The sequence below is a fragment of the Doryrhamphus excisus genome, linkage group LG1 (assembly GCF_037039965.1).
Source record: "Doryrhamphus excisus strain RoL-2023G ecotype Guam linkage group LG1, RoL_Dexc_Guam_v1.1, whole genome shotgun sequence".
NCBI classification, from domain to species: domain Eukaryota; kingdom Metazoa; phylum Chordata; class Actinopteri; order Syngnathiformes; family Syngnathidae; genus Doryrhamphus; species Doryrhamphus excisus.
Genome location: NC_136357.1, coordinates 15462250 through 15475585, shown reverse-complemented (window position 1 = coordinate 15475585; position 13336 = coordinate 15462250). Strand labels below are relative to the sequence as shown.

At 38.1% G+C, this 13336-nt stretch overlaps 1 protein-coding gene across 1 annotated transcript in view; it reads right to left on the bottom strand.

Annotated features, from left to right (window-relative positions):
• Positions 1 to 1125: 1125 nt before the first annotated feature.
• The window catches only part of LOC144898587 (uncharacterized), a 30251-nt gene continuing 18040 nt past the window's right edge, over positions 1126 to 13336 (bottom strand). The window contains exons 4-6 of the mRNA XM_078791056.1: positions 5965 to 6012; positions 5377 to 5416; positions 1126 to 2832 (exon numbers count right to left, since the gene is read on the bottom strand). Of these exons, the coding sequence (XP_078647182.1) occupies positions 2816 to 2832; positions 5377 to 5416; positions 5965 to 6012 (105 nt within the window). The 3' untranslated portion in view covers positions 1126 to 2815. The remainder of the gene's footprint in view (positions 2833 to 5376; positions 5417 to 5964; positions 6013 to 13336) is intronic.

The window sequence follows — 13336 nt, the reverse complement described above, 5'->3', positions numbered from 1 at the left end:
GTACAATTGATGACAATAGATACACGAAATCATTTAATGTGTCATCACTCTATGTGTCAATGACTAGATCTCTCAGTATCTACAGTATGTCGCAAATGTGAGTACGCCCCTCACATTTGAGCAAATATTTGTAATTATGTATTTTGATGATAAATTACACTTTGATACAAAGTAAAGTCGTCCGTGTACAGCTTGAATAACATGTAAATTTGCTGCACCCTTAAAATAATACACACAATTATAAATGTAAAAAATATTTTTTTCCCTTTAATCACTGGTACAACTGAAGGTACATTGGTTTTACAAGAGGGCTTCACGGCCTCTCGGCCATCTCTATGTTTTCTTCGAGAACTCAGGTTTCCTCCCACATTCCAAAAACATGCTAGGTTAATTGGTGACTCCAAATTATCCATAGGTATGAATGTGAGTGTGAATGGTTGTTTGTCTATATGTGCCCTGTGATTGGCTGGCGAACAGTCCAGGGTGTACCCCGCCTCCCGTCTGAAGACAGCTGGGATAGGCTCCAGCACCCCCTCAAACCTTGTGAGGAAAAAGCGGTAGAAAATGAATGAATGAATGATGACAAGAGGGCTTCACGGCGAAGCGTGCAGGCCACATAGCTATTAGACCGGAGTTCGATTCCATTCTCTGCCATCTCTGTTTTCTTTGAGAACTCCGGTTTCCTCCCACATTCCAAAAACATGCTAGGTTAATTTAATCGGTGACTCCAAATTATCCATAGGTATGAATGTGAGTGTGAATGGTTGTTTGTCTATATGTGCCCTGTGATTGGCTGGCCACCAGTCCAGGGTGTACCCCGCCTCCTGCCCAAAGACAGCTGAGATAGGCTCCAGCACCCTGGCGACCCTCATGAGGATAAGTGGTGTGTTGCATATACAGCTACACGTATGTACAGCTGGGATAGGCTCCAGCACCCCACAACCCTTGTGAATGAATGATGACAACAGCTGAGTGGTTAGCATGTAGGCCACAGAGTTAGGATTCCGATCTGGGTTCCGATCTATGCATGGGCATCTGTGTGTGGAGTTAGCATCTTTTTGTCTGGCAACCAGTCCAGGGACAGCTGGGATAGGCTCTAGCATAACTGCGACCCTAGCGAGGATAAGCTCAATTTCATTATATGGGTTAAGGTTTGTATCTTTTGAAACAAGACTGAATTTGATTATATCATATTGTGATACATTGCTAAACTTATAATAAATATACATATTATACTAAATGGCTATCTATATATGAATCTTACAATGTATAAAATAACAATAATAACAGATGTAGGCCATAGTGATAACTAATAAATGGATACAGTACGTCAGTTTCTGCTCGTTGTTTTAAAAACTACAACTCCCAGACAACATGGCGGCTCGACACACTCTCGCGAGGCATCTCCAATGCTCCCATCATCATCATCATCACTTCTCAGTGTGGTAACTTTGTCATAAACAACAAAGACACGCGTTCGTTGACATGATTTTATTTCACCATTTGTACATTCTTACAAAGACTTGCATTGCGTTAATGCACGCTTGTTCCTCCTAAAATAACACACACACACACACTCTCTAATACTCTCTCTCTCTCACACACACACACACACACACACACTCGTGCAGCTTAACCTAAAATGCGTCCATACGGAGAATGTGTGAAGCAAAGTGACGACAGTCTCATAGTTTGCATCACTGTCTGAGTATGCAAATGTTCGTGCACGACCAGCGTGGACACGGAACTGCTCGCAATCTTTGTCACAAGTGGGGGCAATCTTTCGGCATTGAGCGAATCGATCCAAATATCAATTTGTCGATACCAAGGACGAGGGACTGAGGGAATAAATGCGTGATTTTGTTGATATAATGTTGTATTTATATAATTGTTACATTGTTCACAAATACGTTTGTTAACACAAAATAATTGAAAAATAACAAGTAAAATGTGTCTGTATCAGTATCAATTTGGGGCCTGTATTTATTTGGTATCAAATTGATACCAACATGTGGAGTACTTCCCACCCCAAGCACTTTGAAAGCAGCTGATATGCTACAAACCGCTTATCCTCATAAGGGTCGCCGGGGTGCTGGAGCCTATCCCAGCTGTCTTCGGGCGAGAGGCGGGGTACACCCTGGACTGGTGGCCAGCCAATCACAGGGCATATATAGACAAACAACCATTCACACTCACATTCATACCTATGGACAATTTGGAGTCACCAATTAACCTAGCATGTTTTTGGAATGTGGGAGGAAACCGGAATACCCGGAGAAAATTCACGCATGCACGGGGAGAACATGCAAACTTCACACAGAGATGGCCGAGGGTGGAATCGAACTCCGGTCTCCTAGCAGTGAGGTCTGCGCACGAACGACCGTGTAGCCCGCACTTGTCAATCACATTTAAAAATACATTTTAGTTCCATACTCTGAACAAAGTGGATACACTACACTTGTCAATCAAGTCTTAAAAAAGCATTTTAGGTCCACACTCTGAACACATTTCTAAATTAAGTTTTGAAAACGTCATTTTAGAGCCACAATTTCAACACAGCCGATACATTACACTTGTAAGTCAAGTTTTAAAATACATTGTAGTTCCACATTTGAAACTGGATACATTACACATGTAAATCAAGTAAAAATAAAAAATACATTTTGATTCCATACTTTGAACACAGCATCTACACTCCACTTGAAAATTCCATTTCCAAATAACATTTTCCTTCCATGTTATGAAAACACCACACTTGTAAATCAAGCTTAAAAAAAAAGACATTTTATCCACAGCTGACACTGAGAGTCCACCTTCATTCATTCTTGCCATCTGAAAAGAGGATAGAAGGTTGCATTTTAATGCTGGAAAAGTGCAGGAAAAATCCCTTTTTGTCTCCTTTTCCCCCATCACACACTTATATATATATATATATATATATATATATATATATATATATATATATATATATATATTTATATATATATATATATATATATAGTGACTCACACTGCTTATTAAATCACATTTCTTTTTATGATTCTTCTGGTAGTGGGAAGTGTTTAAAATGTTTGGGTTAAATCACTAGATCAGAATTAGAGCAAACTCCCTCACATACTTCCCTTTATACTGTAGCTAAAACATTCGATACACATGTAGTATAAGCATTGGGTAAACATACTGTACATAGATAGATAGATAGACTTTCTTTATTGTCATTACACAATAACACAGCAGTGAAATTGCCAACAAAATGTCGTTGCCTGGCTCCCGTATAATAATAAATAATAATGTGGAGAATAAATAGATGACATCAAATATGAACAATGTACAGTGTCAACAGTAATTTGTACAAATAATTTAGAATAAATAATAATAATTTAAAGTTTTGCGTGTGCGTGTGGGCAGGTAGAGGGGCTTATCTGGCATTCAGCAGTCTGATGACCAGGGGTGATATATACATATACACGTACTGTATATGAGCACTAGCAAATCCAGTACAGGTAATATGTTGCTATTCAATCATTTATTTATTTTCTACTGCTTATCCTCACAAGGGTTGCAGGCATGCTGGAGCCTATCCCCAGGTCACCAGCCAATCACAGGACACAAACAGACAAACAACCTTTCACACTCACATATGGACAATTTGGAGTCGCCAATTAACCTAGCATGTTTTTGGAATGTGGGATGAAACCAGAGTACCCGGAGAAAACCCACGCACAGGGAGAACATGCAAACTCCACACAGAGATGCCCAAGGGGGGAATCAAACCCAGTCTCTATAGCCATGAGGCCTGCGTGCCAACCACTCGTCCACTGTAAGATGTTGTTTTGGTCACAAAAGTGCTCCCATTAATTCCTAAAAACTGAATGCAGTGTGTGCCTCATGCTGGGCAACAGAATACTGTGTGTGCCTGTACAACCACGCAGAGGAGGAATAAGATGGCTTATGAGTGAACTTTTTTACATTTCATCTGCCAAGTGGAAAGTGTGGCAAAGGGACTGAAAGACATCACCATGAAAGTGAAAATGAACACTATAAAAAACTCCAGAGAAAGGAGACACTCCCAACAATATTGGCCACTCTTTTGGTCGCAACTGCTCGGCTATCATTAAGGATATATTATTCAATGCTAAAGGGGTCATGGATTCTATGCGCTGTTACAATGAGACTATAGCTTTGCTTGACAGCCACAAAGATAGAAGTACAGAGGTTTTAGATTTTTACTACGATTTCATTTCATTCTTGTATTTCAGCTTTGACTGTATTTGTATTGTATTTATGTGTCCTACGTGTGTTCTGTGTGCAGTGGGAGTGACATAGGAGTCGATTTATGGTAATGGTTTTATTTCATTTGAACATGCATCAGATTACAATTGAATGCATCACATAATCAGTTCACAGTTCCACATGTCCAAAAGGAGTAGGAAGAAGCAAAGCTTATTAAATTCTACCCCTCCATCTGGTACTTTTACAATCAGTAACTGTTACATTTGTTCACTTCCTGCTTTCCATAATACAGTTTAAGGTTTTTTTTTTAAATAATGTACCTCGTACCGAAGTACAAGGTGATATTTAGCTATGATTTAGAAGTTCCGACTTACACTAACACTCAACTTCACCTCACAGTCTATAGGAACTGAAGTCGTTCATAACTCGAGGACCACCTGAATATACACCTAAGCTTTAGGCAAACATATTGCACACACACACACACACACACACACATATAAGCATTAGGTAAACACACACACGCACACACACATACACTATGCATGTATAAAATATACAATAAAAATAGAAAGACTCATGATATTATTATTATTATTGTCATTAGGCCCCAGTTTTATATATACTCTTTTGCCACAGCAACATGCACATTTTTCCACAAAAGCAAAATGATCTTATCTTCTCGAGCAGGATGGACTAGGAAAGTGTTGTCATTGCTGGAACAATGAAATAAAAACAAAAAACTAAACTAATTCACTGTTAAGAATGTCAAGTTAAAAGTGTCATTGTGCAGGGTGCAGCAACTTTCTTCTCTGCTCGTCACTTTAACACAAGATGTGCCTGTGCCTTTTCAAAATGCTCAAAAACACAATCCCAACTCATTTCAGCACCACCGGAGCGGACAGCGACACACAACTGCTTCATCAGCAGCAGCATCGTGAACAACTTTACACCTTTTCTCAAGATCCTTTTACCACTTTGCTAAACACACAAAAATGGACCCGCTTGTGTTTGACAATCTCTGCTCATAATAATAATAATAATAATAATAATAATAATAATAATAATAATAATAATAATAATAATAATAATAATAATAATAATAATAATAATAATAATAATAATAATAGTAGCATTGCTTACCTTCACTGGCTTTATGAATCAGGTTGTCACATCTGTGCCTCTGGCCCAACACACACACACACACACAAAGAGAGACAGCAGTCAGTAATAATAATCTAAATGTTATTTTAAAAATTAAAAAGCATTTTAAAATGACAGATTATAAATATCTTATTTAAAATATAATACATTGTCTTTATTCCACTCTTATAATAATGAGTCAAATAATTTGAAATGAATAAAAGGAGTAAATATGAATAAACGACATTTCCATGTCCGGTATCAAATTTGAGCATGTGTGTGTGTGTGTGTGTGTGCATTTATCTTGTGAGTTGAGTAGCATCACAGCCAACTGAATCATTTGAGTCATATTCTTAATTCTCTTTCACAAAGATGTGCATTGCTACCATTTTGCACACAAATGAATAAAACAGAAATATGTCCATACGCCTTATTTATCATGGCTTTGAATATTACAGTGTATCATCATCAGGCTATATATTGCTTTTTAATACTTTTTATTATTTTATGTTTCCTAATTGACTTAGCTGGAACGTCCAGTGTCCCTCAGGATCTACAGTATCCATCTATAATAAAACACTGACTCACCTCTGTGTGTGTGTGTGTGTTGGGGTGCACCACAACATTCGGTTCAGCCTGCAAGATACAACATACACAAAGAAACCATGTCAAACACCATGTAAAAAGTTTTGTGTAACCGTCATGGTAAAACAACATAACAACAACATTGTACAAGAGTGCAAAAAAAAAATGCAAGCCTTACATGAAATGTGGGCAAAAAGAAGCCTGATAAATCAAAGACAATTACATATGAATGTCATGTTTTTGACGGCTAACACATCAAATGACCAACTATGTTGTTTATGTCATAAAAATGGAATATGTCATTTTGTCTGAGTTCTTGAAAGAACTTTGCTCGAAGTATATTTCCTCTTTGCTATTTTTAGATTCACACACAGAAAATAATCAGGAATAAATGAGTAAATTAAAGCCATAATTTAACACAAATGAGCCATCCGGAGATAAAGTTAGAGGGCTAAATATGATATTTTTTCAACACACACATTTGAGTGGTATGATTATTCTCCATGCATTTAATGTATTTGTTAGTAACATGTTAAACATAAAAGTCTTTGAAATGAAGTGACAGGTTTAAATAAAAATTATTTTTATCCACCGTTTGTGCCTTTACACAGGCACATCAGAAGTCTCACTGAGTGTGTGTGTGTGTGTGTGTTTGTGTGTGTGCATTTAATTTGACTTCACTTTGTGACACACAAACATGTACTTTTATCTAATATATAACTGTTAATGCTTCAAAAAGACGCCATGAAATAACACACACGAACACACTCCGCAACCGACTGTACACGCACGGTCACATGATCACACACACACCTATTTATCAAATGTGTTATTATGATTTAAGTACAGTAATGTTGTATTTTCCATATTATATCATACTGTATTATATATTCAGTACAGATCAGCACACGTCACATTACAGACCAGCCTTTTTCCTGTGCGTCAAACACGCCGGTTAGAGAGGTGCTAGAGCCTACCCCAGCTGACATAGTTTATTGGAGCATTTTGTTATGATTAAATGTAAAGAAAATGCTACAAAGACATTTTTCCTTATCAAATGACTTTTCCTGTGACACCACGTACCGCATTCCATGACATGTCAATAAAATGTGACACATTTTCTTTCTACCCGAGCAGCCATTTTCCCTGCTGAGGCTTGCCTGACATGAAGGGATGCTTACTTGGGATGTGTGTGGGACATTTTTGTGGGGAGGCCAGCCACATGAGGAACGCACACGTGGCAAGTGAAGTGTTGATGCAATCCATGAATCATCATTCATTCATCACACAGCTCAGCCTGCATGAGGCTCGGCACAACAACATGGCCATCCTGCGCTGCCGTCAGACTCTCGCTGCCAGCCTTCGATCTTTACTTTCGTCATCTTTTGTGTGTCATTATAGGACAGGTGTCATGAAATGGTCAACACTTGCATGCAACAGGAACAAAACTACCCAATCAGGTGAAACTTCCACCCTCCGCCCACCTCCGCCCCAAAAAAAGATTCATGGTCATGTGACAGACTTTGTTTACGAGCCGTGCACCCCTCCCCCCACACTCAAAGTACTGAGGTGCACTTAGCTGCACACAGTTCAAGTGTCTAAGTGCAGTTGGGGCCACCATTCAAAAAGTGGTCCATTAACGTTAGGATGTTTAGCTGTAGCCACGAGACATACGAAAGAAGGCAGGTGGTCCAAGAGAAGCATGTGATATTTTCATGAAGAAATAATGATGAATTATCATCATGATTATATTCTATAGAACAGGGGTCTCAAACATGCGGCCCGCGGGCCAAATGTGGCCCGCAGGACACTAGTTTGAGGCCCCCGCCTTGATATGAAAGTTTAATGTTAGTGCGGCCCGCGCAAGTTTGATATGGATGCTGTATGGTATCATGTACCCAGAAAAAATTATTACGTTTGATTAATGTTCATGTTAAAGGTTAAATAACTGTTAATAGTTATCCTCCCTATCCGTGTGGAAGTGGTAAGTTTTTGGCTATTTAAGTTTGAAGGAAATAACTTGAAGGCTACCGTTTAGGTCGCTAGCTCTCTAGTTTGCGAGTTAGCATGTGTCTCAAGACTCTGCAGTTGCGCAATATGTTGTAAATAAAAAAAGTATAAATGTGACTATAGTCGTGTTTTGTCATGTCTACAGGGCTCTAATAATGCTTTGTTCATTTTAATCTGAAAAAAATAATTTGTCTACCCACCAACTATATGTGGTTTCTTAAGTTTTTATTATTTGCCGTTTTATTATTATTATTATTATATTTATTTATTACTGATTGATTGATTTTCTTTACTCTTGATTTGTTTATTTATTTTTCATCTTATTTTGTGTAGAAAAATAAAGATATTTGAGAACAGTGGAATGTTTTATCAGAGCTTTTATTGTAGAAAATCGGAATCAAAGCACTGAAAAAGTTTGTATATTTTTTTGTTTTTAATAAATGCGTTTTGGGTTTTTTTGAAAACCTGATGCGGCCCAGCCTTGCCCATACCCTAGCTCCAGTGGCCCCCAGGTAAATTGAGTTTGAGACCCCTGCTATAGAACATTTACAAGCTCAAAAATGCAACAATGTCATACCATCTACTGTAGCATGCATGCCAGGCCAGTAGAAGGCAATGCATGGACATTTTGGTGCATGGTGGAGGGACGCTTTTCAAAGCAACACCTTGTCAAATGCTTGCATCATGCAAGCCACTACTATTGTTTTTTTTTTTATCCCCCAATGGCGCCGAATTAGGGTTTTTATCAATAGCGGACATGTTTCTGAGTCAGTGGTTTGTCAGCACTTGCCAAATAGTGAGACCACATTCACTTTGCACTTTGCACTTTGCAGTCAGGAAAAATGGTGTGGAGCAGCAAGACCTGACACAGCTTATAAACTTTTACAAGTTGTCATTTTTTCCCAATTGCACCTGTTACAACATTCATTCATTCATTTTCTACCGCTTTTTCCTCACGAGGGTCGCAAGGTCCTAGCTGTCTTCGGGCGAGAGGTGGGGTACACCCCGGATTGGTCGCCAGCCAATCACAGGGCACATATAGACAAACAACCATTCACACTCACATTTATACCTATGGACAATTTGGAGTCGCCAATTAACCTAGCATGTTTTTTGGAATGTGGGAGGAAACCGGAATACCCGGAGAAAACCCACATAAGCACGGGGAGAACATGCAAACTCCACACAGAGATGGCCGAGGTTGGAATTGAACCCTGGTCTCCTAGCTGTGAGGTCTGCGCGCTAACCACTCGACAACATAATTCAATTAAATCACTAAAGTGCAGAGTGCCTACTTTGAAATGATTTACTGTAAATACTTCTTTCTGTATAATGTGTACAATTAAAAGAAAACGTAGCAAACTTTAACATAAAAAAGCCCATCAGAGTTCATATACAGTATCTGCATATGACTGCTGTCGATGTTGGTTGTTCTATTGATCCTGTCCTTGATTGTCTTTGCAGAGAGTGACATTTCTTTCATTTTCCTAATAATTTCTCATTTATTTATTTTTTTTAATTCAGAGAATAGATGCTGTATATTCTTTCATGTATTCTCCATCTGTGAACGGCTTTCCCCTCACAATCTCACTTGATGCATTCATGGACTTGCGGCTGGTCGGCTATTTCATACTCTTTTTGAAAATGATACAATGTTTCTGTCAGTTCCTTACTCCTTTATTATCATTTAATCATCATCACTCTCTTTATGTAGCCATTATTCATTCATTTTCTATACTGCTTGTCCTCATTCGGGTCATGCCTGAGCTGGAGCCTATCCCGGCGGACTTCAGGCAAGAGGCGGGTTACACTTTGGACCTGTTGGTAGCCAATCACAGCGCATCTATAGACAACCAAGTCTTCACACTCATACTATGGACAATGTAAAGATGTTTAACATCAAGCATGACCATTCACATGATTATGATGATACAGCAGTCGGTCGGTCATTTGACTCTCCTGGCTTGGATTGTTTTGCTTTTTTTTTTTTTTGAACAACTCATTCGACCCCTTTTCTATGCTTATGAAAGGCTTTCAAAACAGGTTATATAAGGCAAAAAGTGCTCTGCCGTCAAAACTCAAAAACAGCAACATTCAGTCTGTTGTGTTTAATTGTTTTTATATGTTTATGCCACCATTATCTTATTCTCAGGTTTATCTTATTTCCAGAGGAGGTTTTGCTAATACTGCATGTTTGAGTAGTTAGTATTCCATTCTGAATGCAGACTTCACACTGTATACAAGTTTTTCTAAGGTGCAAATCGGTCAAGTAAAACCGGATTTGTGATCAATAATCACCATGATTTTGTCATTGTGTATGTTTCGGTGTTGGAAGCGCAAGTAACCAGGCAATGAAACACAACATCACCTTCCAATTATTCAAAGGTCGTTTGGTTGCAGAGGGAGAAAGGCCCAGGGTAAGCCAACACAGCCATCCCATTCCAACTACCGCCATCTTGGCTTTGAAATTCCAAACACAAGCCTGACATAGCAATGACATAACGTCATAAAGTCAGCGTTCTTGAAGTGGATGAAAACATTTATTTTTGAATATAAATTGGGACACATTACACGCTAAAGGTAAACACAAATGTACGTAATTAAAACCGTGCTATACCCTAAACTCCAAAAGGTTAAAGTCAATAATATCATATTTTTAAAATTTGCAATAATGATGGAAAAATTACTTCATTTTATCTTACAAAATATGTATACATTGTTAGGGTCCAATTTTAGATCCATATTTATATGTATATTATACTTTATACTTTTTTGTACTTTTTATAATAAAGAAAACAGATGTTTATATTATGTCATATTATTTTCAAAAGACTAGTTAAGGAGAGCTTGTGTGTGTCCAAATTTGTTATTGTTGGCAAAAAAGTAAAACAAAACAAAACACCCAAGCAAAAATAAGGAAAATAGTGCAAATAGGCAGAAGATAAAGAAACTAGAGAAGCACCCCATATTATGATTCACATCAAACTACATCACCCTACATGTTTTGGATCAGTTGTTGATGATTTGAAACTTGTCCTGTATTTTGTTTCCCAAGTGCACTGACCATTTTTTGTGGAGTTGTATGCACAAATGCCGGAAACTATCTTACAATGTTAAAGAATCTTTTAAAAAAACCCAGATCCAGATCTCCCCCAAAAATGTCTTAAATTCTTCCATATGCCATTTCCAACAATTTATGTAAATTCCATTTGAGCTGCGTTTGGGTGAGGTAAAAAAAAAAAAGATGAAAATGATAAAATGATATTGGAACCCAGTGGGGAACTATAGTGAGTTTTTCTGAATAAAATACTATATAAATCTAAAGATATATACAGTATAGACGGCATATTGTTGTTTTTTTGTATTCCCCTGATGTAGATGAACATATGCGAGAGGACGGCAGTGAGAAGACACAGAAAGGAGGATGTCACAAAGAAGGTGTCATCAGGTGGGTTTCACTCCAGCACGATGGCCCTTCACCCGCTTTCCCCCTGACAGACACGGACCGATCCGGTTTGAGACAGAAACTCGAGTGAGAACAAAGAACGAGGTGCCATGAAACCAGCCAAACCTCTGCCAAAGCCTCCTTTCTTCCTTCCCTCCTTCCACCTGTCTTAGCTTCTAGTGTGTGAAAGAAAATACTACATAAAATTATTTTTAAGTGCAGACCTCCACCAGAGTGGCCAAACGGCAATAGACTTAGGATTCTATCCAAAAAATTTAAGCAGTAAATTAAAAAGTGACATATTTGAGCAAACAAAATATATATTTTGCATGTATTTGTATGTTTTTTTAAACATTATTTTCATGCCATTTCTTACTAAATCCTACAAAGTGATGACAGTACCGCACAATGGAAATGTGTTATTTGACCTATGGGACAAAGAATCAGAAAGACCAAAATGTACATCCTCCGTGTGCCTCCAGCTCGGGTGTATGACAATCTCGCAAGGCTAAAAATAAATAAGGGCTCAAGGAAGGAGCGCAACGAATTACACGCTGTAAGTGACGACCAGGAGTGACGATACATTTCTTCTACACACACACACACACACACACACTCAGACCACTTCTTTCTAGTCATCAAGGCCCCATGAAGCCTCGTCAAAAGAGGTCAAGTGCAACCAAACAAAGAAACAAAGACAAATTTGTCCAGAAAGCATCACTTTCATCAGATTAATAAAAACCACAAAGAGCTCGCACTTCTTCATTCGCCCCCCCACCATTTAAGACAAACAGCAGTGGTCATGTGATGATTAAAGTTGTGTTTTTGTGTCTGCCAAGCCTTCAATCATACTTTTTATGGCTAAATGAACTCATTACATATACATATATTACATGTCTGATACTGATACAAAAGCCCAGTCTTGGTTGAAAAACAATTATTAGTAAACTCCAATATGTAAGTTTAAGTGTAGGCCAGCATGATGCATGACGTCAGCATGAAAAGACTAACTCTTCCTTTACATTGGCTTTGTAGCAGCACGAGGAATCGGCCTCAACCAGGAAGTTACGTCACACTGAAGGCGGTAAAAGACAACCATGCACCGACTCGCTTGCTAGCAAAGTATCATACTGCTTCACTTCTAAGTTAACTTCTATCTACGCCAGATTTTTGCCTCACTTTGTACGTTTTTTAGTTGGCGTACAATATGGTGCTCTCATTAATACACCACAGTGTGTGCAACTGTGTTCATAATGTATTTTTTTTTAATCACAAAACGTCCTTGTTAGCAGCCAACAGGAAACACAGTTACAAGTCTCAAAAAATGTTAACAAAAAACTAGGGCTGTGAAAAATTACACGTTAACTGTCAACACTGTTTTATATCTTCAACACAATATCGTCATCACATCAACAGCAGTACAGTTCCAACACCATTATACTGGGTGTGTGTGTACATCCAACTCACACACCCCTCCAGTCCGTTCATCCTGGGAACCACACTTCCTCATTCTCATTACAAGAACGCGAGATACATTCAGGAGCACTATGAACATCACAGAAACGTCTTTATAATCTGCGTGTGTGATTTTCAATAAACAGGAAGCCAAAGAAAATAAAAAAGTGGATATTCTTATTACTCACTTTATAACTCTTAATTTGGATGTACAAAACATTCAAGTATGCTGGAAAATACAGAGAAAACAAGTACATTATTTTAAGTTACGTGATGTGTGTGAACGCAACAGCTCATCGCTCATAATAACACGGTTTAAAGTGTGATTCAAATGTTCTGCAATAATTAAAGAGTAGAAAAGTGGATTTTTCAACTTGCAAGGTATCTTTTAGCTTGATTGACATATTCAGTTAATACATACAGATATATATTGATTAAATACAGCAATGGACGTAATTCAGGCAT